Below are 27,608 nucleotides of genomic sequence, written 5' to 3' on the forward strand. Positions count from 1 at the left end.
ATGTGCGTGTACATGTGTTTTAGTCAAAGACAAATTAGGACAGATGACCAGACGGACTGCTGCCCTCCAGGGAGTCACATTGTCTGTCACGTAATGCTCCCCAGATGACCTTTAACCTCTCTGCTGTGATTGAGAACGCTGACTGTAACGTCACGGTAATGTTTTGCATTACACACGCTAAGATCATCAAGACACAGACGGCCCTCACTTGGAGGGTCTTGAACACAGATGTGCACCTTAGTCATGCATGAACATCAGTATATAAAGTGAGAGGTGCGACTTCCGTTTTAATAGCCGCAACACACGTCTTTATTTATGTTTCCGATTCTCCAGGAGCAGAATAATGTACAGGTTTTTATTGTCCTTTCAGAAATAAGGGCTTTCGGACACTTGTGGTTGTAGTGACATATTGTGCCTGTTTTGAAGTAATGACCTGGCTTCAGGGCAGCATGGTGGAATAGTTGCCAGACAGCACATCTGCCTCGCAGCTCTGACGATCAAAGTTTGAGTCACTGCTTTGGCCTTTTTGTGTGGAGGTAGCTGTCCCAGTGATTGCATCAGTTTTCTACAGGTACTCAAACATCTTCTCAGATATGTTACATTCAATGAAGACTTGCATTTTGGGTGTCCTGCGATTGGCTGGCAACCAATCCTCTTCTTCGCATGAATAAAAGCATCGTTAATTGAGATGCATCGGTTACCGGTCATCTAAAGTATATCACAGAACCACAAAATGAACTGCTCTCTGCTGGGTCAAACATTCAGGGTACGTTTCCATCTGCTATCATAAATCCTACAGAGGGTCAATGCAACGCTTCACTAGTCGCCATTATATGTGCGTGCGTTTTATGTACGGGCCGGTGGATTTAAGCACATAAGAAAATAGCTTTATCTGCTAATGATTAGCAAATGTTCTAAGAAAACACATTCTTGAATTAATTAGTTTCCGTTACAGTGTACGTCAGCCAGGAGGAGTGGCCCGGCAAGCTTAAATGTTTTTAAAAGTTAAAAAAAAACTCACATCATAATAATAAGATATTATTAAGGTATATAAGGGAGCCAATTGTTTGCTCGTTATATTGTCATATTTTCATTGTTTAGTAAAACCTTGCTTCAGGTCCTCAAAATTTGAAGTTTGCTCCTCAAATGAAGTTATTGATTCACACAAAAATAATCAAAGCGTTTGGTTGTTTTCAGGTTTTTCCAGCATGGGCTGCAAAATGGATTATTAATGTTAAACTTATTTAGACACTTGCATGGCCATTAATACTTTTACTTTTGAAAATGACTGAACAGTGTACATTTAATAAAAGCTGTAGAATTGGGAGTTTTTGATACAAAAACTAATGAACTCACTTTTCCATTCTAGTCTGTGAACTATTTTTTTCAAATCTGACCAAATTGGAAGTTCACTAGTTTAGATTAAGTTCCACTTTGTGGTTACGTATATCAGACTCTTTGTGTTTCATAATTTTTTGACCCAACATATATTTTTTTAATGGACTAAGAGCAAAAACCCGACAAATGAGTCCTTACGCTTGCTTTAAGATGGCATAACAAGCTGTATAGCTGGACATATGTATATTTTCATAAGCCCACCATGGCTCTCTGTGTTCCCGCCCATTCTCTGGGGAGTCGTCATTCTATGAAATGACTGCTATGAGCCAAAACAACAAATGACACCCATGACACCTACAATCCAAAGTAAAGAGTCTTGCCTTTGTATGTGTTTCTCCTCAGTGGATAACTTGGGAATTTCAAATGTTTTATGCTGTAGATTTGGAGCCTTGCGAAAAGAAAGCGCAACAGTGATTGTCATGATGTGAACTTGTTTCTTTGGTTCCACCATGTCATCATCTGTACTTGATTAGCTTTCACAGCTTTCCAACTGCTTGTGCTTCTTCCAATATTGACTAATTGAAATCAGTTGACAGTTTAGTTTTCCATATTTTGGTTTAACCACACACTGACTTGACGCATTTCACTATGTCGGTTTTAGGTCCGACCTGACAAGTGGGTTGATAATTTCCGCAAAGTGAAGTGTTTGTGGCACTTCTGTGAGAATATTTGTTGACAGATAAGCAATCTTAAGATTTTACTTCCATAATTAGAAAACAAGGACCAGAAACAAAATTGTTCTTGTGTGTAAATCTAAATAGGCTTTGAGCCTGAGCTAATGAAGACATATGTTTCCATTATTACGGTAGGTTGAGCTGCGTTCTGAAATCACTCCGCAACTGTCTACATTACAGCTTGGGCAAGTGAGATGGACGAGCTTGGCTGGTATGTCAACATTTCGGTGACAGCTTGTGAGCACACAAGAGAAAAGTGATTCCTATCTCAGCGTCCTCGTTTTATTTGTGAAGTGTGCTGCTTGTATGGATGTCTCAAATGTGCACGTCTGCAAACAAAACTGAGTGTCATTTTTTTGCGTTTCAGTCGTCTGATGCGTCAACCGGTCACAGGAAACAAATGGACAAACAACCGTCATGCTTACATTCACACTTGGGGACAATTAAGTCTTTAGGCAACTTAACACGTAGGAAGGGGAAAGATAGGGTTGTTGATTTGATATTATTCAGTATAAAAAAAAAAGAGTGATCCTTCTGTTATTCTTTCATTATTGAACTCAATTTATGATCAGTATACTGAGCAGCCAGGACAGAGATCTGTAAACTGCTTCTGTCATAGTGTATGTTATTTTACTTTCGTTTTTATCACTTCTATGGTCAAATCCAGCCTGCTACATCATTTCATGTGGCCCGTGAAGGCAAATCATGTGCTTTGACTTCATCCATCCATTATCTGAGAAGCTTTATCCTCAATTCTCACTAAATACAAAATTGCAAATTGTCTTCACTTTTAATGACATTGCGATATCGCGAGCATTTTTGTTCAAATTAATTGAAAAATAGTTGAACAAACAATTCGACTGACCAATCATAGGATGGAAGAAATGGCCGTGGAATCTGATTGGATGAAAAACTTCAACATACACGTATAGGAAGCAGTGTAGCCAAGAGAAACAATATGAACTGAAAAGAATAGAATGTTGGGAATTAATGGATCCTCTACGGTCAAATTTAGATTGTAAATATAGGACAGTGCTTCTGATAGTGTTTATTCCAACCTTATTTAATTCTCTGTATCCTCATTTTAATTGGAATTTCTTCTTGAGAGATCCTGGAAGATTGTATAAATTCCTTGTAACCGATGTTGATGTGAAGAACAGAAAGAGGATGACTTGATTCTTTCATGCGTCGGTTCCACAAAACCACTTGGCAGCGATTGGCCACTTGCAACTCATCCAACTGCACATTTGTATGACTCACAAGTGTATGCGCAGTCATTCACCTGCCCCGTCACTTCACCACACTCACCTGTTAACTCGAATGATAGTGTTTCACAATTATCGTTTGTGTTTCTTGGCGGTGTCACATCCCGCCTTGCACATCAACATTACTCAAGTCGTTTAACATCCCGTAGTTCAACTCATGACAGTTAATCTGCGTTCATCCTGCCTTTGTCATGTTGAGTGCATAGGCTGACTGCCAAGGTGGTGAATGCACAAAGCAAGGCACAGTTGTGTTTGGAAAGGCAAGCCTGATTTACCCAACCTAGTTATAAACAATTTTGTATTGCTCGTCTTCACAAATGTGAAGCACCATAAAGCATTTTAGTGAAGGAAGTTACACTTGTGCTCATTGGAAGATTTTCTTTATCATTGTGTGTCTTAGTTGGACATTCGTACTTTTGAGCCAAAATGATTATCTTCATGCAGTCTGGGAATGTTCAGGTGGAACATTAAATATCTTATATTTGTAGCATATTCAAGCACATATTAAAAAGGTATTTGAAAATCACTGTATTCCGTTATTTACATTTTGGGGGCTATGTTTTGCCTCTATGGTGGCAGATCACTACCTTCCAACATATGAATACTCCCAGATTGTAAATGATAAATGAAATCTTCAATATACACAAATTAATTTACACGCGACTAATAAACATATAATTGGACTAACAAAACAAGTAGGGAGATGGCTAGATAGACAGACGGATAGAAAGATAGGTAATAAAAGCAAAAATATGTATTGATAAAGTCAGAACTCGACGGACTCCAGTTCACTTTCTTCAATCATTTAACATTTTTTTGAATCAATTCAAAGTTCACTTCATTGTAATTCTCTTTACCGCAAAGATATGAGGCTTCTCGAAGAAACTATCAAAATAACAAGCACATCAGACTCTAGTTTAATGGGGCATATTTGAATTTTGTCCGATTGTATTTGTAGCATCGTGACGTCATCAGCCACCGGAGGAAGACGATTTACAATTTGATTGCTAAATTTGCTAACAGCCAATCAGCATGACCACTGTTTTACAAAATTCCTTAAAACCATGTGTAAAAAGTACAACTCATTTCTTCCTACTTTAGTCTGTTACTTTTGTAATGCCTTATCCCAACACTGGTGTTAACATTTTTACTTTTGTCCCAAACTCAAAATGGAGCAAAGTGACAGATTACGCTGCCTTCATCCTCACTTAAAATGTACAAGAGATGACATGCCTTTTATAGGCATGCTGGTGTTCTTGGGTTTACATATCACGTGTTGCGGTGCTTATGTTAGAGATAAACATGGCAGCGCTAGTTCAATGAATCATAAAAGAGTCAAAATATTGTCACTATCTTCCATTGCAGACCGACTACAATTGAAATAAGATTTGTTTTACTTAAGGAGTGAATCTATGGCTTCAGCAGTGGATACATATGTGGAGAAAATTGTTGATAGCGCATGTAGATGATAGGAAAAAAAAAACAACAATGGCCAATGGAATAACTTAAGTGACCAAATTTATCATTTTCATTCATTACTATTGTTCTTTATTTTAGAGTCCATTGATAATTTTAATTTAATTAAGAGAGGCATACCAACTTTTTAATCCAATTGTGTACAGGCAGTTCAGCTACTATGAAAAGTCAAAGTGCATCAGAGTTCACTCTTAGCAAGACTCTGGATTAATATGCACCATTCTGCTCGCTTCTGCTTAATAAAGGCCGGGGTGAGTGTTTGCAAATCCAGGCGTGACTTCTCACACAAGGCCTCAGCTATACAGATAACATACATGCCACAATCATAGCTGTTCTCTTGGACAGGAGTGGGCTCTTCCTCAAACACAGCTTTTCTTCCTGCACACAGCAAGGGTTCTAGCTTGCTAGCAATGCGCCGGGCGTGTGGAGAGTTGCTGCCATTTTGAGAGTCATAGTGAGCAAAGTGGTTGGATTTATGATGGTACACCAGAAGGCTCCAGTGTGACCCCCCAGCACTCTGGTCGTTGTTGTTATTCACAGCCAGGAAGACGCAGCGACGTGAGGCCAGATCCAGAGGGTCAAGAAACATGGCCAACTCCTCGGGGCAGGAAGCGCACTTGATAAACTGGGTGACCTCTGGGCTGACAAAAGCGAGACTCTCACCCAGGAGTTGAAAACGCTCACTGGCAAAGTACTCAAAGGCAAATCCTATGATTTGGTCATTAAGCCAGTGGGGTCCTTCCAGGAGGGCCACGTCAGAGCGTCGAAGCAGGCTGTCCTGATAGCTCAACACAACAGGATCCATCCTTCAAACATACATACCAAGTGTCAACAAAATAAACAGTTTGAAGAAATACAATTTTAAACGCTCTATAATCTTTTTCCATTAATTTCATACTTGCGAATCAGATGCAGTGCACGTGAACACACCTGTTAACTGACTAAATTGTTAGGAACTGTTTTTGTCTTGTTTTAGATTGAAGACAGTCTGATGCAGAAAAAGTATGTATTCATTTGTGGAAAATAATAAACGCGTGTCACGATTTAAAAACGTACACACGTAAGCGTCACTGGTATATGTGAAGAAAATAATCACTTTGTGATGTCCTTTAACGGTGCAGTGAAGTATCTGTTCGTGAATCATAGCACAATGCTATGGTAGCACGCTCTTGCTAATCAGATTTCGCAACGTCACAAGCATAAAAACTCATCTCCACACAGATATGTCTAGTACCTCGTTGTACCCGATTTACTTAGCTCAAATGAGTGCGGTTAATTTTCTGTCCGTACCTGAAAAAGAAGCATTTGACTGAAGAAGGGTTCAAAGCTGTAACCTCATCTCTCCTCTCACTGGCTGCCGTAAACTGCTTTAGATAAACATTCCTAATTTGCGACAGTGGGAGGGGCCAAGGCTAGAGAGGAAAAGTTTATTGCTGTTCATCAAAATAAAAATATGCCTCGGGATTGGACGTATTTTACATGGACATTGTAAATATTTACATAAAGTGCAATAATAAATTTAAATAGAATTGTGGCATGTGAAAGAACGTCGCCGTCTTGCCTCGGCTTCCTGTTATGTCGCTCGGCCGCGTGAGCGCGCCTGTGAACAGAGCCGCGCTGATTAGCTGCTCAGCTCAGAGAAGAGTTGTGAGGCTCCGCATAGCAGCAAAGTACGGGACGAGCGGCTCACAATCCCTGCAAACAGCTGCCACGCTCGGGTAAATCATGCCCAACTCCGTGGCACAGAGTTGACCTGCAGGCAGTTATTCAGAGGTGAGCGGCCGAGGAAGATAAAAAGACGTTGGAATGGCGTGAAAATGCAGGGATTTAAATAGGAGTTCAGTGGTAGTGACGGAGGAGGGAGGGAAGCTACAGATTCGAACTTCAGCTGCTATATTTGACTTTCTGCGTCCCCGCTTGGAGGTAAGAGTTCTTTAACGTACAGAGGTCATCAAGTAATTTCTTGTTTGAACATCTTACTCTGCGCACTCCATCCCACGGTAGTTGACGAGCCTTGGATGAGCGTGCGCGTGCGTGCGTGCGTGTGTGGGCTTGGTGACTTGACAAGCTCAACCACAGCGCCTTTGTGACCGTGCATGAGAGTGTTCCAGTTGACGCTTTGCTGTGGTTTTCATACTCTTGTCATACTCTTGTCTTCATTTGCGTGTCGTCATTGAAGTGAGGTGTGTGAACCAGCGTGCTCAGTCTGGTATTTTGGATCATTGTGCGCTTCCCTGCATTATTTGGTTGCGAGACCAGTGAAGAAAACGAGGTGTACTGAAGCTACTGATACATGAGTCTCATTTTAGACAACTCCATATGATGTGTGAAAATGTCCCTGTCATGGAGCTGTGAGATTTTTTTTTACACTTGGATGAATAACAGAAAAACAGAACAGGGATTGTCCGCCATCCATTTTCTATACCATTTGACCTCATTAAGGTCACCAGTGAGCTCCAGCCTGTCTTGGGGCCAGATGTGAGATACGCCATGGACTGGTCGCCCGCCAGTTTCAGGGCACATTTGGACAGTCATTCATGCTTACATTCTCAACGAGGGACAATTTAAACATCAGTTAACCGAATATGTGACAACCAAACGTGGTTGGAAGATGAGAGGGAGCAAAAGAAGAACACACTAACTCCACTCAAGAAGGGGACCTGGTGAACCCGAAACATCAAAACTCTGAAGCAGACGTGCTTACCACAAGGTATCCATAACGTGACGTAAATCGCAAATCATTTGCGTGCTGCCCCAGTGTAGTCCTTAGAGCCAGGGCAGTTCATGTCAAGGGGCCTACTTTCGATGGTTAATTTCAGGTTTTCATTCTGGAAAGGTATTTCTGTTTCAGGTAAACATCTTTTGCTAGTGGTTTGAGGAGAATACCTTTAATTCAAGTAGCAGTGCTCGCCCCTGGAGCGTATCGAGCCCCGGGCTGTGCACAGGTGATGAGAGTGAAGTGGGCCTGTCCTGCGGGAATGTGAGGTCTGAGAAGACACAGCTGCTGTAGTATGAGAGGCAGTCCGGGCGGAGACACCAGCAACTGGTCCCTGTCGACATCCGACACCGGGCAGGATCGCTGTCTGCTATTTGTTAAACGTGGCCTCAGTTTATCACGTCAGCTTGTGTCTGTGGAGTCGGTGATAGCAGCAGCACCACTTCACTTCAGCGTGCCTCGAAAGCTCAACCCTTCCTTTTGTGATTATGCTTACGTAATCGAACATCTAAATGCATTGCAACGGCTCCATTGCTTGAATGAGTTTGACACGTGTTGTCACAGACTCAAGTGTACTCTCCCAAGAAAGTGCCCAGTGGCAATCTTCTTTATAGATTATTTATCTTTTTTTTTTCCATTATTTTTTTCCTTATTTGTTGCTTTTAAAACAGCATTTTCCCATGGTGCATTAAATTATGTGACAAATAAATTGCTCTGTTTAAAATTATTTTCCATAAAAACAAAATTGAACAAATAATATTATTAGAATGTAATGTTTGCCATCGTGTTTCTCAGTCTTGCAAAATTATAAACAAAGGTGATCTTATTGTATAATAGTTTAATTTGGTGCCATCATACACAAATCACGCAAATATCTTACTTTTGCCGCTTTGTGATGTCACTGATGCATTGATGTAGTTGTCATCCTCAGAGGCACAAACAGCTAAAATGCCATATTTCCGAATGCCGTGAAGGTGGAAAAATGCTGTAAAAGTTCACGGCCAAACCCATTTTTGTGGAAGAGAAGAATGCGCTTGTGGAATTTATGTTCACTTTGTTATTATAATCTTGAGGTAATTACCCATACAGTCCGTTATTTTGGAATCTGATTTGTCATTAAGGTGGATAGTGTTAAGCTTCTGTCCACTCATGAAAAAAAATAAAATTGATAATCATTAATATTTAAGACTGCTTTTGTTTTAGTTTGTGCAAGTATACTTAAAGTGTCGACAGTAGTTGTGATACTATTGTGAAGCCTGTTCACACTGATCATTTAATGATGTGTCTAAAACAGTCAAGAACATTTCAATTTGATCTCGTCTTAGCAGTAAATCCCTGCAAAAATCAAATAAAGCACGATTAATTAAAATGCATTTTTGAACACCTTTTCTGTTTTGGCTTTGTCAGTTTAAATTGAGTCATCTAAACGTATCAGACTCAATTGTGGTTCTTTCATCGTCTCCAAGCTCTCAGGTCTTTTAGGTAATGTGAAATGTGAGCAGCCATAACCTTACTTAAAGATTTATGATGAAATTGACTTAGTAAATCAACTTTTAATTGCTCCTCAATCATTCTGTTAGACTTGGAAATTTTGCACTTACATTGAAACCTTCTTTCAATACATACATTTTTATTTGTTCATTCACTCTTGTGTCATGCACTTAATTTTAACGCTTACCATAGCAAGTTGGCAACCATGTGCACCTGGATTTATGCTTTAAAATTCCGCAACCCCCCCCTCTGATTTTTGTTCATTGTAGTGCTGGGTGGTTAATCAATATATTAGAGGAATTCTTAATTATTTTTTTAAATTTTCACATTGAAAAAAATATTTTTCAAGAGTCTTCTGCAGCTCACAATGTATCCCATTTACTCTGACAGTATGGTGGTGGAGAGAAAGGAGGTACTTTGTAGAAGCACATTTCAAATCACAGGTTTGTGATCGCGGCGTCGGACAATAGACAAAAAAAAAGAGTCTGCTACAAAATTTGTTCAAATGCTGTTGCAACCAAAAGTTGTAGGTTGTAAAACTTGTGTACTATTGTTTGTGTATGATAATATATGTATGCCAAACTTTGCCAAAGACATGGTGGAGTATTTGAGAAGATTGCATTTCATGAAAAATGTAGGTAAAGTCTTGTGATCCACAAGGTTAATTTCAAGCTCAAATTATTAGTCAGAATGTGAAGTTACTAAAATATGCACCAATCTTTTGAATGATTTGGAATCCTTTTGTGAAGATTGTGCATTATGGTTCTAAAGAAGGCAGCTACACCCCTTCTTTGCAGAAAATGTCAATATTTGTCAGGCTATAGCTCCCAAACGACCAACATTTTAGATTTTGTGTTGCGCTAACACTATCGAGTACTCACAATTAAGTCTACCTAGTTTCATTAAAATTAAAATCCGCTTGGTTAAACCCACTGGGTGATTTGGCATGGAAAGACCCAGTGATTGCATTATGGGATTGTTTAGGGAAAGATGTTGGCATGCACATGAAGTCATTATAAGAGGAACCTGCTAGTGTTGCGCCAAACAAAGCCCCCTTTTCTTCAGTGGGTCATTATATGAGTTGGGCTCTGGCCTCAGCAGCTGAACTTTTTGCATTTCCCATCATTAACTCTCTGATGCTAACAGTGGCTGGACTGAGATGCAGAGAAGCGCTTTGTTTTGTTCTTTGCAGTTTTGCTTCTGTGAAATGAGTTGAAATGATCTTTTCCAATTAATCCTTAAAATAGAGACAACAACAAGCAATTTAGATTTTTTTTTTTTTGAGGGAGCTTCAAGCTCAGTCTCAATGCATTCATATTAAATTTGGGGTATTGTTTTGGACAGAAAAGAAAGTTTCATCTTTTGTGTTGGTTGAGTACCTCTCAGTCATCGTGAACATAATATCTGGGGTCATGTAAACAAGTAAACGCACATTTATGATGATGTTTTACTTTTTGTTAGTAACATTTCTTCACAGTGGTTTGCTAAATATAAAGATGCCGATGACCACTAGAAACCAAAGTTGCTGAATGTTTGGGAGTGCGTTGTGACACAGTGGTGACAATAGCTAGTGGTCTCTGCAGTCTTATGGTACAGACAGGACAGGGCCCATGACTAATCCTCAGGCATGTGCGCTTGTGTAATGCTACACAGAACTACTGTCTATCTACAGGGGCAGCACCAATCAACACGATGACTTTTTTTATTTCAAAATGTAGTGCAGTGGTTTACAGTTCATGATAATCCAGATGACAGCAAGAGTTTAGTCTCTGCTGCAGCTCTTATCTGAGCGAGAGGTTCTGCCAGTTTACAGTAGTCTGGCCACTGTCAGAAGGAGGCAAGAGGGGAGGAAAAGCAGAGATAGTTGGGGCTCTCAACAAACAGGCTGTGATAAGGTTGATTTCAAATGCAGTCGAAGAAATGCTGTGGTTGCCGGAATGCTTCTCCTGTGCAATCTGATTTAGTGGTGTAGTGAATGATAGGCTTCCCGAAGATTATTCTTAAATCGGACCAATAGCTGATGTAGAGTAGGATATATTTCAGCTACTATTACTTCTGATTGATTCAACTCTATGTGTGACTGCAGCTTGATTAATGATAGAGGATAATATCGGACCATGGTTAAAAATTAAAAGGAGCCATAATTACATAGTGTTTTTTTTTTTTTGTGATGCGATGACATTAAAAGGTGCACCAGGTCACTAAATATCCACTTATGGTCCAGGTCCAAAACTCACCGCCCACCACCATATATTCAATATGAAAAATTAGGATTTTTCTTTCTGATAATGTTCATTGAACCCGCTGCATGCCACAATGTCGAGGCTCTGTTGCTGTACTTTGCCTGCCGCCTGCCACCTGCTCTCGTCCGGATTACCCATTGGTGCCTTTAACAGCAGCCATTCACTCCAGTGACTTGGTGGACTTGTTGAACGATTGAAGTCAGACTCCCAGGTGATGATTAGAGGCTGAATTGGCTCCAGGAAGCCCAAGCCCAATACTCAACCTGAAGTACTCCACTTAACAGCACAGCAAATAGATTTGTTCCTTTTGTCACAGCGGCCACCTCTGAGGTCTGAATGTCCAATTGAGTACGCTATGTCCTGCAAAGTATAACAAGGTTTCCTGAATTAGAGAGAGGCTTAGGCTGTTTTGGTCTTCTCATTTAAGAATGTGTTATTGCTCTGTACTAGATAGTTTAATTCTTGAAAACTCTGTTGTGAGCGTGTCTCTCTCTGACAAATGTTTTACACGTAATACACTTACATATTAGTATTGTACACATTACATTTGCATATTATAATCACGTATTACACGTGTATTTGTTTTCAGTTTTGGCTGTCTGTTTATATATTGTTTCGGCCCTCTCCATCATCGTTCCTTTTATTCACGTCTCCATTTTACAAATGGACCGGAAAGGTTCACACCGGGGTCATGCGCGAAGGGTGCTTTTGGAAATGAACTCTCGCCTGGCATGACTGTGTGAGAGATTGGATTGTTCGGCAAGGCAGAGCGCGCTCGCAGTATATTTCCGAAAGTGCAACCTCGGGTTTGCTGCCATCTTCTGGCGAAATATAAAATGGCTTTTTTATGTGCGTGTATTTTCTACTGCGGTCAACAGTGATGACAGCCACACGTTATTGATTTTAGGCCAGAGACTGCGGGCCCGTTGAAATTTGAACACGGGCCGCAATTGGACCCCGTGCCAGACTTTGGACATATTTTCTGTACATGAGCATTGATGCGTTAGTAAATTTTAGTTGTAGTTTTATTGTGAAGTTAACCTGCGGAAACAAGGCTGCTAACTTGACTTTGACGTTTCAACTGTGGGTCAAGCGGCCCGCAGTCACTGAGCTGCAATCAAAGACATTTCTGGCTGCAATATTCTTGAAACGTAATAGTGCACTGAGGCAATCAAATCTGGATCACATAGAGCTATTTACCTACGCACCTACGCACAGCTTATGCTTACCCCAGCCTATAACCGCATGTTTAACAGTGGAAAAATATATTTTATGCAAATATTTTTATCCCCATTATGCATACAAAGAAATGCCAAAACTGTTTGGCCATTCACACAGATACAATTTGATCTTCAGACTCGTTCATTCTTGTCGGCAAACGCTGTTTTCTCTTGGTCAGTAGTTTTACTTTTTGAACTTATTGAAGGGGTAGCTCGACTGATATTTCTAAAAGGTCAACTTCTAGTTTGATCACACGTCAACAAACCTTTGTGCAATATGTGATTGTTTAATGAAGCAAGATGATGTTATAGTTACATGATCTCGCCTAGATTTCCACTCTGCTTCCTGATCAAACAGCAGCTCTTGCTGTTTGTCTGTCGACTGCAGCTTAGACTGCTGGATCGAGCTCAGATTTCAAAAAGACTGCAGTCTGCTGCAGGCAGATAGACAACCTTTGGGCCCCTTACTCACAAGAAACAGTGAGAGCCTCAGTAACGTTCCCCTGTAATTACAGGTCATGGATTTTTTTTTCTAATCATCTAAACAGATGTGCTCCAAATTATGCTGAACATTCAGACCCCATGTTCAACATTGACGACCTGCCATGACAATAAAACTGGTACAGGTCGGGTCTAGACTGCCTGTAATGGATCCAACTGTCTCATGACCTCTTTTCACTCAAGGGAATGGTAACATCCACATGAACAGACAGCTGTGGATAAATATGCATGATGGTAACATACAATACAATACAACTTTATTTATCAAGCGCATTTCACAACAGCTGCAGCTGTAACGAATTACTTTAAATTTGGAGTCATATAATTTGCAATAAATTAGAACACCACCTATAAAAACACATAAACAATAGATACCAGAAGAACAACAGAACAGTGACAGTCTCGGGTGGAGCCAAAAGGCAAAGAATAAAAAAAGTCTCTTCAAACAGGTTTTAAAAGTGGACAGAGAGGGGGCTTGCCTAACACTTAATGGAAGCTCATTCCATAGGGAAAGACCGGCAACAGAAAAGGCGCGATCCCCTTATGCTCAGCCTTGTCCTCTGCACCTTCAGTAGCATTTGGTCTGCAGACCTGAGGCAGGCGGGCAGGTGGAGGAGCTCAGAGAGGTACGCTGGGCTGAGGCTCCCTCTTCCGTGCTCCAGTTAAAAGACGAGTAGCAGTGTTTTGGACCAGTTGGTGACCACATGGTGGAAACGTTGACTTCTAATTAAAATACAATACAATACAATAAATGTCTTTATATAGTGTTTTTAAAACATGGACACCATTGCCTTGGTACGCTTTTATTTTGAAGTTGCTCCCGGTAGCGTGTGGTGACTGGCTTGGAGGCTGACTTGACTCTTCACTTGTCTTCCCAACTTGAGAGGCTCGATAGTTGGGATAGTTGCAAACATTGTCACCTGGAAACCGTGTTCGATCACTAATTAAGGATTCTAAAAAAACTCAACTTTCTTTTTTCACTCCACTCTTCCACACTTTCACAAGTATTTCACTTGTATATACTTAACATATTTTTGCTACACTATATCTTAAGTAGTTTTTGTATTGGGGCGTCATTATGTGTGGTTGGATTGTTTGAGTCCGAGAACATACATACAGTGTCCCCAAAAATGGTCTCCAGTGAATATTACTTGCCATATATTGTGCAGAGCTGGCTTTGTGCTTGGTCCGTTTTTTACAAATTTTGCTAGCTTGGGGGTTTAATATTAGTGTTACACGGCCAAGACAATTACGGTAGCATCTTTACATGCATCAGGAGTTCATCATAAAAAATACGTCCACTTAAAAAAAAAAAAAAAAATCAGCTTCAAGAAATAACTAAACTGGAAGTACTGTAAGTTGTTTTATTATTTCATCCACGCAGCCCAGTATCTGTCCATGTCCCAGTGGTTGGGGACCACAGTTTTTAGTTCTTAAATTCACATTGTGTATGACAGTAAATTGTATTTTATTGCCTAGAAGGAAAGCTAAATTGATTTGAATTTTAAAAAAAAATCTAATTAATTAAAGAGTATTAAAAGTTATCCGTTTATTTATTCTACGTAAAGTTACAAAGAGCTTTAAAAAAAAAACCCACAGCATCCACATATCTTTTGTATAGTCAAGAAAAAAAAGTGCCTCTGCTTTTTGAGCTGCTGAAACTTGTCAGGTATAACTCATTTTCCTGCTGTCCCTCATTTTCTTCACTATTCCTAACAGGCGTTGACTCCTCTGTGAGCTCTTGGTGCCGCGAGCCTTCGGCTAGGGCAGTCAGTGACTAATTAATTAGTCTCAGACAATTTGTTATTGGCAATCATGTGCGGGCTCTTCTAAATGCTCATCTCTACTTTTGACGGGCGGCATTTGAGTCTGTTTTGCTGTTCAATATGCAATCATGAGCCAAATGAAACTATTCATTTTGATGCAACAGTGGTGGGGAAAAAAAAAATGCTTATTATTGAGCCTTGCTTAATAATGAAAGCCTTCATTTCGTTTGCTTGTGTTGACTTTTTCACACCACTGTATCTCTCATCATCAAATGTCCCTTGCTTTGGGCAACGGACCAGTCTGGTTCATCTCTCATCAAAGTAAATCAGGGAACGTAAAGTACTGCTGTTTGTCTCCATCAAGTCGTTTTTAACATAGCAGTGAAGGTCCATACCATAGTCATCAAATGTCAGTCGGGCTCTTAACACACACACGTGTTGCTTTATTTGTGTGATTCTTTTTCTAGTTACAACATATGGGTGCTGATGATGTTGCCAAATTTGTTCCATACCTCAAATTCACCGAAGTCTGCAGTTCTATTTTGATATTGCTTTTGCTTAGACCAAAAGCAGTGTTTTACCATCTGGCTATATGAGTTGCGATAGCTGGTGCTCGTGTTGCTCTTTGAAGAATGAAAACATCATCATTGGACATGGATTTCTGAGGCTTTCATGCTGAAACCTTTGTTGATGAAGTTACTTCCATCCACCAACTCATTTTTATCGTCGGGTGGAGTACTTTTCCAGCTTCACTGGCCAATTGCTGCCGCGTCATATTGATATTTCCAGAACTAAAATGGAGTCTGAATGGAAAACATTATCCACACTCCAAAACAATAAAAGTAAATGTGAGGGCAGTCCAAGAGCAAGTCTTGTTTTAGACATTACATCAATGCTCCTAAAATGTGGCGCACACTAGCAATGAAAAATGCACAACTGCGGGAGGTCTTTGAACATTTTTTCTACATTAATTTGACCTTGTGAAAGCAACAAGGCAACTTTCAGTGATGGGCAAGCTACCTAAAAAATGTCATGAGCTAAGATACAAATTATTCTATACTAAAAAAAGAAAAAAGAAGATGCATTACACTTAAGGCTCCCACCAGAGCAATGTAGCAACCTAAAGTATCATAATCCGAAAAAGAGTAGCTAAACAATAAGTGAAGCCTCATTTAAAAGAAAAAAATAAAACAAAAAAATTGATTTTGCAATTGTACTATTTGGCTATAAATGAGCATTTTTACGATGTCGAAATTCCTGCAACCTGCACACACGCATGCACAGTTTCGTTCTATTATGTCAGCTTGTGATGTTTGCTGACAGTTGATTGTGTTGTGGTGATTAGTTTTGTTTAGCTGGCCAGTGTTGCTTTAATTTGTATTTATATCAATTTAGCTTCTAGACAAGAACACAATGTGGATTTAAAAAATAAAAATTGATGATTCTATTAAAAAAAACCAAGAAAGCCAATTGCTCCTTCATTATATTTGTAGTAATTTATTGTTCAATAAAACATTTGCTTCTGTTCCCTCGACTCAACCTGCAAAAAAAAAAAAGTTTGAGAGTCGCTTCTCAAATGAAGTTGTAAATTCGCAATAGTGCTTCACAAAGAGGGAAAAAAAGTTGACTTCTAACACTTTTTGTGGTGATGGCGATTCCCATGCAACAATTGGTTTTATCTACTTATATTAAAGTGGATGTTTGACTTCAAAATGCCTGTATGTAACCCCCTGATTTTAAAAAGATACTGTAGGTTTGCAAAAAAGTCAATGATTTTCTATTAAGGTAAATATGTAGACTTAAATAACATGTTATGCCGAAGCCCTCAAAGTTTTGCTTCCTGTCACCCTGTGTTTCTGTCATTTTCCTGGGAGTGGACACAGGAAGTGGATTTCTATGACTGTTACAAAGGAGTGGTGTAGTTTACAGCAGTGCACTTTCAAATGCCGCACACACACATTAGATTATGCTATATTTTTCCCACTTGCACAACACGAGAGATGGGCGTATTGATTCCATGGTATTGCTATAATCGATGCTCTCGCGAGTATCAGGCCCGTGTAAAGCGAAGGGGACGGTGACGTAGCACCTGTGGCAACCTCCCTCCATGGACGGAAGGATCAAATGTGGTTTTTGAAGCAAAAACTGCAGGCATCTATTGCACATATCAAGGGAAGAGTCTGTGCAAAAAGGCTAAGGGTTAAAAATCCGATGGCTGCAGTCCGGAGCATCAGATTGAACAGCAGCGCAGGAAAAGACGACATCAAAGAAAACAGTCATATGATCTGAAATCATATTGTCCAAGACTTTCAAGTTTGTCACCGTGGATGATAAGGAACAATTAGAGGTCTTGTTCATACGCTCGTCAACTATACTATTAAATTGAAAGGAATCGATGTTTTTTCAGGTCAGCACACATGAAAATTAAAATCCCCCATGATGAGGAAGTGATCATACTTGAGCATGATTTCAGCAAGAAGAATTGAAAAGTCATTCTGAAAGTCCTCATTGTATTTACGAGGGGGGGGGCATCACATGAAAGTGCAATGGATATCTTGGCATACTTCAAAGAAAATGGCTTCAAAGCTTGTGATTGATGTGGTGAATGCACAGTTTACATTTAAAAAATGTTTTAAAAATACTCGCCGTTCCTCCACCATGATATATAGTCCTTGGGGTCCAAGAAGGCACAGCGAGGTAGCAATAATTCAAGTAAAGCACTACGGTTCCTGTCAAAATCTCCATCAGATAGAGGAAAGCCAGGTCATTGGAAAGTAAAATCTCCCTCAGGGTAAACGTTTTGCTCGTCAATGATCCTTTTGGGCGCAGCAGCCGGAGTGTCAAAGGAGGCACGGAGGGCAGCAAAGCTGTGGACCGGTAGAGCCGACGACTGGTATCAGGCATTAGACAACAAGGTCTAGGACGCATCACGACAGCGTAAATCGTTCTGAAACGAGCAGAGGACAAAACGTGTTTTAGCTTCACCAGCTGACCGCAGCATTGGCTGCGGCGACGTCTTTTCCGCCGTGAAGGAAGCGCTTGAATGTGGTTGAGATCAGCCAGTATGTCAGCCAACAACGGAGGCGATTTATTCTCTGCACCATGTTCAAACGCAACCGAAACTCTGACATTGTGTTGAAAGTCCAATAAAGATTGGCAATCATAAATAAGCAGAGACTGTATATAAAATAATAAGATGACAAAAAAAAAATAAGCATGCTCTGTGAATAGAAAATTAAGCCAAAACTGCAGGAGGGTCATCACACACACGTTAGGCCCAAAATGTTTTCAATTTCCTAATATACACGCCCTCTGTACATAAATGTAAGATAATAGCTCATTTCTGGTATTATATCAGTCCTCCGATACTAATTGATCTGCTACTGTCACATTAGCTAATAGATTTAATTTTGTAGCCATTCACTGTTTGTTTTGTTTGTACAAAAATTCATAGAATGCATGAAACTACAGACAATGCCACAAGCTACTTAGCTGTCATGGCAGAGAAAAAAAGCCTGACCTCCACTCCCTGGAGTTCACCCAGACTCATTCTTCTGTATTGCCTCATCAAAGTGGAAAATCTCGCTAAACTAGATTCATCAGCAGTGAAGGTAGCTGTAATTTAGCGTCACAATGTTGAGAAGTTTTCATTTTGGACATTCATGATTTCTAACACAATCCAATTTATCTTTGCTGACTTCCACAGATATTCTTGTGTTGTGTTGTGGCCTCGCAACGCAAGCACAAACATGACCTTTTGAGGTGCACTATGGCAATAATCTGGAGGGCTGAGCTCACACGATGCAACTGAAGTTGCACCTTGGACATGGCACAGACAAAAAGTTGGACCCTGTCTTCAATATTGGCTTCCTGTCCTCCCCAAATGGGTGGCATACATGGCCATTCATCTGACGTTAAATACAGAAGATTCTTCTCTCTCTGTCATATCTTCGTCATACTCAATTTATTATGTAGCGTGCAAAAGAATCAATCATTGAAAACCAACGGATGCAGATCGATTTAGTCGCTTTACAAATTCAGATTAATTTGCCACAATAGCACATCAAGTCGGTTCCGATTGTACCGTTAACCACCCCAACTCGGCCTCTATTTTATCTATTTATCTCTCATGATTTGTATTTTTTTTTTCATTTTTGTTTTTGCAATTTGGCAGCTTTTTTGCGACTGTAATCGCATCCTAATAGTTTACCTAGTAACAGAACAAGTTGGAGTTGTAACTCTTTTAAAGATGTATATTGTATTTAGTTGACAAGGTCAAGACCTCTGTTTGAGTACAGCAATGTTGCCTTCAGGCTGAAGGTGAACTCTTTCTGTGAGGCTGTCGAGTTATGTTACACAGTGATACATGGGGTGCAGGCACATGTGTGTAGGTATGTGTGTGTGCATTAGTTAGATGTGTTGGTGCACGTCCTCCTCATCAATCAGCTGACCTAGCAAAGTTTTGGTCCTCAAAGCTAGGCAGCTGGACTGTGAGGACGTCTTCGTGGAAATTTATTGGTCTCCAAGCGTGTGATGAACAGGTCGACTCGTACACATTTAAATCAATGTTGAGGTTTTATTCACCTTACAGCTGATACATCAATGTCTTTGTCACAAAACACTAAGACAAAAGACAGAATTTAAGTATTCATTTCAGATGGCCACGGACATGATTTGTTTTGATAGCTAAGTTAATAGTTTTACTTTTTTATCGGCCTATTAGCAATCATGATTACAGTTTTCGAACTGAACACAGTTTCCAGTTGTTGTGTTTCTACTTGTAACTCTTGGCCCATCCTCTTAGCATCATTACAACCTGCCATATTTCAAAAAGGTTTGTCCCAATCTGATTGACATGATTTTCATTCAATCGTATTGTCTGAAAAAGAACGGATGTTTAAATTTTCCCAATTTCTCTAGTTAGAATAGACTATTTTGTTCCTTTTATTGCACTGCTGATTTACAACCGTATAGAACGGTATCATTTTGGGATATCTTAATTAAAAAAAAAAAAAAAAATTGAGACATTTTGTATGTGGTCTTCCTTTTCTTTCTATGTTGCTTTGCTGATGGATTGGATCGGGAAAATCAAGTGACTCAGACTCTGGTGCAAAAAAGTGTGATCGAAGCAGCACTAATTTCAAACTTATCAGCTGCAGAGAAATGTTCAAAAAGATTACTGTTTGAAAACATTGATAATGGTATTGAAAATACTTGGCTACGAAAGGTTGCATGTCTACTGAAAACTTTGTGGTCAGTGGCCTGCAAAATATGCTGGATGTCCAGGGCAACTAGCCGATTTTAATGCCCATCCAAAATAATTTGTCCTGACGGGTGGGGCGGAGGTGTGGTTGCTCGCCGGATGGAAATGTTCTCAAATCGGTGGCCATCAGTTCCAGCTGCATCAAGCCCGGAAATACACCATCGTCGACGACCATGACCCTGAAAAATATTGTCGCCATGGATGGGGGGGACGGACGGCACGTCTCCTAATTTTACGCCCATCAATCACAGCATGGTGCCCCTTCGTTTTAAATGTAGTGGATGCGGATGCTTTGTGGCAACTCTTCCTGTTAAAATACTGTCCTGTGCTCCATTTCGCCATGTACACTGTATTTGTGCAAGTTGTATTTTAGTCCTCACGGCCATATGTTAAATCAAAGCATATTCTCTTGAAAGCCACAGCTTGCGTTTACAGTTATTTTATGACATGTTGGACCATATATGTTTTATGTCTGAAGTACAATTTCCTCTGGTTGTGCAGTTGTCGGGTTGTTTTTTTTTTTGAAGGGAATGTAACTATTACAATGAAGGGGGAGCATGTGGTGTGTATGCTGCATAACATTATGGCTATCTTTACCCTCTGTGCCTGTGGTCTGTGCTGTAATGTGTGGCCATAATTAGCATGTTGTTTCTTACACGCATGCCACTAGATGCCCCTAAAGAAAGTTTAAGGCACACATTTATTTCGGAAGAACCTAATCTTGAACATGGGAAACAAAAACATCTCAGAGGATACATGTTATATGTGAGTACTGATTTAGACGCTAATTGTAGACACCATATCAGAAAACACAATAATCTTGATCTGATTTTTATCTATCTTTGTAATTCTTAGCTTCTCGGTGAGAACCAACATTAAGATGATGTAACATTTTTTTGCACTCATCTTTTAATGTATTTATTTATTTTTATGAAAAAAATCATATCCCTTTCATTACTTTTTTTTCTTTTTCTTTTTTTCCTAGCGCTTCAATAGCAAATTCCTCCAACAGTATCAATCCGAGCTAACGTCAGGTTGGCTCAAAGCACCAATGTTCTCTGTTTGACGTATTACATAGACGTGTCTAAATGATACGTACCATTCTTAATATTACAATGATTTGCAATTCCTCATAAAATATTCAAAGATCGCAGTGTGCAGTTAAGAGGTGTGCCGTGATGCACAATGGTGTTGGTGTCTTGCTGCGAACGCCCATGAGAAGATTGTCCTCTTGTGTTGGTTAACACACTGGCCGCCAGCATTGCCACGTGCCCAAATCCCCCCCCCCCTCTATTAAGCAGCAGGCTGACCATCTGTTTCGTGCGAACACACACATGCTCATGGAGACAAACACATGACGCAAACATGCCCTTCGAGTCATATTTGTATGGATTCAGCCTTGCAGTTGTGGATGGATTGAGTGCTCTATGTATGGGAGGACGGAGACGATGATGGTCGGGTGGTTTTTGAAGGACTCCAGACCATTTCAAATTGAGCAAAGTGACATCCTGGAGGTCGGATGCTGATCAACAGGAAAGGACCCGTCAAGGGTGAAGCCTTTCATTGGCCACAGTAATTGCACTTTGTATGACCGTGATCCATTTCCTGTTTTCATTTGCCCCCCATGCTGACTTTCTGTAATGGCAATGACAATTGTGTTACAAATTCTGATCCGAGATCAGATTACTACTGATGTCAATGAGTTGTTTTAGAAATTGGCTTACATTTATCCAGCAACCACTCATTTTACTTTATGCCTTTAAAAAGAACTTCCCTGGTTTTAGAGTTCAAGACTAAGGCCAATGTAGTAAATGGGAATATCCCTTCATTTTTTCCACCACTTGTCCTCATTAGGGTCACCGGCAATCTACAGCCTATCCCAGCTGATTTAAGTCACAAGGCAGGCTACCCCTTGGATTGGTCACCATCGTAGTACAGCAAAAACAAAAATATATAAACTAAAATGACTGAAAGAAAGCCACTTTGATTTCTCATTTTAATTGCATTGAAATCATTCACTCGTGTGGCAAATATTTGCCTTATGGGAAATAAAGGAGTGCACAGTGTAGTATTTGTATGTATGTATTAAAGAGAAACTTGTGAATGGCGTGATCGTATGCTCACGTAAGAGACTGACAGCTGCTCGTGTCTTGGTGTTTGGGGGAGCTTATGTGTGCTCTTGGGAGTGAGGATGTGTGTTAATGGTAATCCTGTAGATGCCGGGGACTTTATCCTCTATGAGTGTGCATGTTGCGCTCCAGCAAAATAATTTGGCCAGATTATATAACAGCATGTTTTTGTCATAATCGCACGAATTTCAGATTGCTCCGGCTTCTGTGCTTGGTGATTGCAGTCACTTAACAAAGTATTTCCTGTCATTGCTGTTTTTCTTCCTTTCCTTTTTTTTTTTTAATATAAAATGGTGGCTGGTGTGTGCACCGTCAAGTCAGTGTCACATTATTGAGAAATTAATTCATTGAATGTTCTTCTGTCTTGTTTGTCTTGTCTTTACAGTGGCAGTGACTTGAAGTCGATGGCCTCTACCACCCAGTGAAGGACGCGTCTGCCAGCTGCTAATGGGAACTCCTCCTCCGCCATGAGTGCTCGCGATGGCGATGGTGTTGGCGGCATGGGCTCTCTGGGACGGCGGCAGCGCTTTGAGAACTCCGAGTTCACCGTGCGCGTCTACCCTGGCACACTGGCCGAAGGCACCATCTACTGCCCGATCAGTGCTCGAAAGACTACCTCAGCCGCTGAGACCATCGAACGTGTCATTGAGCGACTCCAGCTGGACCGTACCAAGTGTTATGTTCTGGCAGAGGTGAAAGAGTTTGGTGGAGAAGAATGGATTCTCAACCCCAGCGATTGCCCCGTGCAGAGAATGATGCTCTGGCCCCGCGTAGCCCTCGAGTATCGCTCTCTATCTGGCGGCGAAGATTACCGCTTTCTTCTACGGCTGAAGAACCTGGATGGTTCAATTCACTATGGCGGCAGCCTCCAGATGTGGCTGCAGGTCACAGAGGAGCGCAGGCGCATGGTGGAACGCGGACTATTGCCACAGCCCGAAACTCAAGGTGACCATGCCGATTTATGTTGTCTAGCGGAGCTCAATGAGCGCTCGCTGCTGGACAACCTGCGCTCACGCTTCCGCCAGGAAAAGATTTACACCTACGTTGGGAGTATCCTCATTGTCATTAACCCCTTCAAGTTCCTGCCCATATACAATCCCAAATATGTGAAGATGTATGATAATCACTCTCTGGGAGATTTAGAGCCTCACATCTATGCAGTAGCTGATGTCGCTTACCATGCAATGTTGCAGAGACAGACAAATCAGTGCATTGTTATTTCTGGGGAAAGTGGCTCCGGCAAAACACAAAGTACAAACTTTCTTATTCATCATCTGACTGCTCTGAGCCAGAAAGGTTTTGCCAGTGGAGTGGAGCAGATAATCTTGGGGGCAGGTCCAGTATTAGAGGTAAGTGGAAAAAAAAAAATTCAGCACATTACTATAAATAAAACAACATAGCACTGGAATCAGTAAACCTGACTTAGAACTTGAAAACATTTGCAAGTCTTCTTTCTAACTTGCCTTGGCTTTTCTATCTCTCTATAACTGCGTCTGTTGGCTCTTTCCGTTGATTGTCCAGATCGGAAAATTGAAATTGATCGGTGACATCTCAGGCTATAAACATTTACATAACTTGACGCTCTGTTTCTACATTTTGTCTTTTTCCTGACATTTTCTTTTGTTTTTATGGGGCTTCGCTGTGAATGTTCAGGCTTTAAGTGGATTTTTAAACAGAGTTATACAACTCTGCTTATCCCCACCTGCCTCTTGGCTCGCTTGGTGTTGAATTGTGTGAACCCCTTAAAGTGGTTTATTGCTCTCGAGTCCAGCTGTGCGGGGATTATGTAGTGCACACAGGAGCTCTGTCTGCGGGCAACCAGTGGATGTCAGTGGTTACACTGGTAGATTCTTGCTTTTGTGATTACAGCACAGATGGAGACTGTTTCAGGGTAGTTGTGGTAGAGGCCCAGCCAAAGGTTGCGAAGGAAACTGGTTGTTTTTATATCTCGAAAAACATTCCACTCATATTCCTTTTTCTTCTTGTCACTTCAGCACACACTATAGTGTTTGAGATCAGATGAATTCTTGAAAGTTGCGCAACACCATCTTGAACTTGTATGCGCAAAGAAAAGTGAATCGTTGTTGCATATCGTCAACAGAGTTGCTGAATGCTATCAAGAATCTTATTGCTCAGCGTCACGTCACCTGACCACCAGCTATTTACACTTGATTTAGCCCAAAATAACATTGCAGTGTTCTGAAAGACTGACAATTCCTTAGGGTCCTTCTTAATCGGACAACCACGGAGGGAAAAATGTTCTCGGTATCGAGCTGAAATAGTTTGGGTGTTTGGATTTCGTCACAATTTGGAGATTTACATTAACTGTCACCAAGCTAGTTTCACCTTCCCATCCGCATCTAGCGACTTGGTCTCAGTTGACTTTGTTGGGTTCCTGTGGTGCCTTGTTACAATTGTTGTTGTTGCTTTTATCTAATTAGGTTGTTGGCAGCTTACACAACTTATTGTCATTTTTATGTTTAGATATGTGTCGCTGACATTGTAGTGGTTCATCCGCCTGACTTGTGTGCGGGCAGCGTGGGATCGGTTCCCACTCGGTGACGGTGTCTGTCTGCCCTGTGAGTGGCTGGCGACCTGTTCAGGGTCTGGTGCGCCTTTCGCCCATAGTCAGCTGGGATAGGCACCAGCACCCCCCGTGACCATGTACAGGATAAGCGGTGTGGATGATGACATGACATGTTTAGATAGCATTTCTTGTGTCAAAAACAACAAATACAAAAAAGCACTAAATGTAAGTTTAATTTTCTATTTGTTTGAAATGTCCCCACTGAAAATAAGAATAAAATACAGTTTGCTGATAACATGCGTGGATTATATAAAACAATGAAACCAGCCGGTTGTTCGTTATGAAGTGAGATGCATCTCAAATTGAAAACGGCAACTTGGATGCCAAGTTCAAAGGTGCCCATCAGGTAGCTGGACTATTTTATTGTCCTCAGTTCAGCAAACACTTCACAAAAATGCCATTCACCAGTGCCTCTCGTGAGTTAATGTGTAAGCATGCTGGGTACACAGCAACACGACTGAGGGGTTTGGATTGCAGAGGAGTTGCCTTAAATTGTTTGCACAGTTGGATTGCGCGCGTATGTGCACATGGGGTGAGTGATACCAAGACGAGAGATGTGCTGCTACTGCAGAGAGACGAAGGGAGCCAACACTGCCTCACTGACATTCAGTGCTTCGTCTTAATTGCTATTCATTCATTAAGCATGGCGTGGCGTTTGCTGTTTCTACAATCGCTATTTTATTTATCACACAAATCTGAAACCTCAACTAGTGTAAATATATTTAATTTAAATTGCCCTCTCATATGGGCAATATGAGTTTAGGTTTGAATGGATGGTAGCTACTGTTGATAATCGTCTACAAACATTAAATAGGCTTTGATTTTGCACATTATATATTATTTCCTATCTTTTAATTTCATCATCACTCTACTGGGTTATTCCATTACGTTTCTATAAAATGTTGTTCCCAAGATTATTTGTCCCACTGAAGGGATCATTTTATGTCTGGGGGTGGGGAAAAAAAACTGTAGAAAATTGGTATACCCAAAGATGCATGCCTCGAAACTATAATTTCAAGATCATTTTTGCGATGCCTAAAACCAATGTTATGTGGTGCTGCAGATGGCCGGGCGCTTGTTGCACTTTTCCGGCAAAAAATTATCCAGCCATGTAATGTGGCTGTTTTTGTCCGCAAAATTGTCAAAATAAAATTTGTATGCCAATACTGCAAAGCGGAGCAGGCGTCACTTGGTTGATTCCCTGACTAATTGATAGGATAATCGATTCTATAAACTATGAATTTGTGAAAGCCCGAGACCATTTACTAAAGCTTCTAATCAACCGATTTTAAAGATAGCTTTGTCTTTGTCCCATAGGAATCTTGTTCCTTGCTTGAGGCCTAAATCCGGCAGACACATTTTAAAAATATCTTCATAGAGACTATCTCTTACAGGAAGTATTGGAAGTCAGCCAAGTTCTCAAAGTATAGTGTTTATTCAACATCTGATGAGCCTTGTCACTCAAATGTTTTAGGTATTAAAGCTGCGGTTGAAGTTGACAAAATAGACTTGTTTTTTAGTAGTGGATGGTTGTTATTTGGGCCCGGCCAATTAGAGACTTTATCAAATTATACTATTTAACCAAATAAGAATAATCAGCAATGGTAAGTATGAGAATATATGACTCATTTATTCCTAACATCTGAGTAACATAAATTCAATCTTAAACATGTTCTGCACTTGAATAAAATAAATGCAAAACAAAACAAAAAGCAGGGCTCTAGACTTTTTGTACTGGTCGGACCCAACTTTTTTACATGGCTGTACCAGCTCTAAAGTTGCTAAATATGCCAACTTGCAGAAATCCACTTAACAATTCATATAGAATTTCCAGTTTTTAAAATTCTGGGAGGAACATTGCAGCAGGACTGCACACGAGAGTTTTTTACTCTATATTGAATATTAATGCTTCAAAGAACAAATCACTCACAGAATGATTTACTTAACAATGAGGTATTTACACCTTAACAGGTGTAAATACAGTTAAAAAGGAAAAGGCACACAGCCGTTTTTCCTCACGCTGTCTCATGCAGCCCCTCGGGCAGCCAGACGCCTGAAGCCTTCACCCCAGAGCTGGCTGACCACCGAGGCAAGCCTGCACAACAAATCTCATTCAAGTGAGCGACAGCTGTGCGTACAAGCATGATTTTTTTCATTTTATTTTTGACCACAAACTTCAATTTTTTTTTTAATAAATATGGTGACTCTCAGAGAGTCTTCTTTAGCTCCTTTACAGGAGTAGTTGTTTTGATGGTGTGGGCTATGCCCGCTTGCACAATAGACGAACAGGGGCGGATTCTCTAATGGACTGCCTGTCTATGAGTGCTGATACTATTTTGGATGTACACGATGCGCACAATATTCTTACATAGTGGAGATTTGTGGTCAGTTTTTGCTGCGACGTAGGAGGCGAATTAAAATCACATGTTCTCTTCGACTGTACATTCAAGACTATCAGTTAGAGTTGGGCACCGTACAACCATTTCTACTACAGGGAAAATGTTATTTTCTACACTTTCCTCTATTACAGCCAAAAACAAACAACTAGGCATGACCCATGGCAAATGATGCTTTGTAAGCGGGGCTAGCCCACCAAAATGACTGTTGGCAATGCATTGTGGGAAATTCAGAAAAAACTGCTTAAACCTATCCAAGTTGTCATCAAGTGGTATCATTTGTGTGCATTTCAACGGGTATTCATGACTTTCTGTGACATACGCGTATTTAAAAGACGCAGTAATTTTCTACAAAAAAAGACGAAATCTAATCGGGATTGCAGTCGTCTGATTATTCTAAAGGATTGAAGTGTATCTTGCTAATGTGCGAGTCTTTCCACTGCTGCAGCCAAGTAAGTCGACAATGTGGCTGTTTGTGCGCAC

The 27,608-nt window shown here is 40.5% G+C and overlaps 2 protein-coding genes across 11 annotated transcripts in view; one reads left to right on the forward strand and one right to left on the reverse strand.

Moving 5' to 3' along the window:
- Positions 1-4,862: 4,862 nt before the first annotated feature.
- On the reverse strand, positions 4,863-5,633 carry senp8 (SUMO peptidase family member, NEDD8 specific). The gene has a single exon (XM_088295536.1). It carries the CDS (start codon positions 5,616-5,618, stop codon positions 4,992-4,994), a length of 627 nt encoding a protein of 208 aa, XP_088151662.1. The 5' UTR covers positions 5,619-5,633; the 3' UTR covers positions 4,863-4,991.
- Positions 5,634-6,399: 766 nt separating this feature from the next.
- The window catches only part of myo9aa (myosin IXAa), an 84,170-nt gene continuing 62,961 nt past the window's right edge, over positions 6,400-27,608 (forward strand). For 6 of the 10 annotated variants that reach the window (XM_088295528.1, XM_088295532.1, XM_088295534.1 and 3 more), the window contains exons 1-2: positions 6,401-6,736; positions 22,528-23,491. In XM_088295528.1, the coding sequence (XP_088151654.1) occupies positions 22,610-23,491 (882 nt within the window). In that variant the 5' untranslated portion in view covers positions 6,401-6,736; positions 22,528-22,609. Of the gene's footprint in view, positions 6,737-22,527; positions 23,492-27,608 lie in introns of all 10 variants that reach the window. The other 4 variants (XM_088295525.1, XM_088295527.1, XM_088295526.1 and 1 more) reach the window with 1 other exon arrangement.

Source organism: Idiotropiscis lumnitzeri, chromosome 5, assembly GCF_059441095.1.
Source record: "Idiotropiscis lumnitzeri isolate Australia: NSW breed Sydney's pygmy pipehorse chromosome 5, RoL_Ilum_1.0, whole genome shotgun sequence".
Classification (NCBI taxonomy): Eukaryota; Metazoa; Chordata; class Actinopteri; order Syngnathiformes; family Syngnathidae; genus Idiotropiscis; species Idiotropiscis lumnitzeri.

What these genes read in the sequence shown, in the direction of transcription:
- senp8 (XM_088295536.1), bottom strand. Translation starts at nt 5,618, where the DNA reads ATGGATCCTGTTGTGTTGAGCTATCAGGACAGCCTGCTTCGACGCTCT.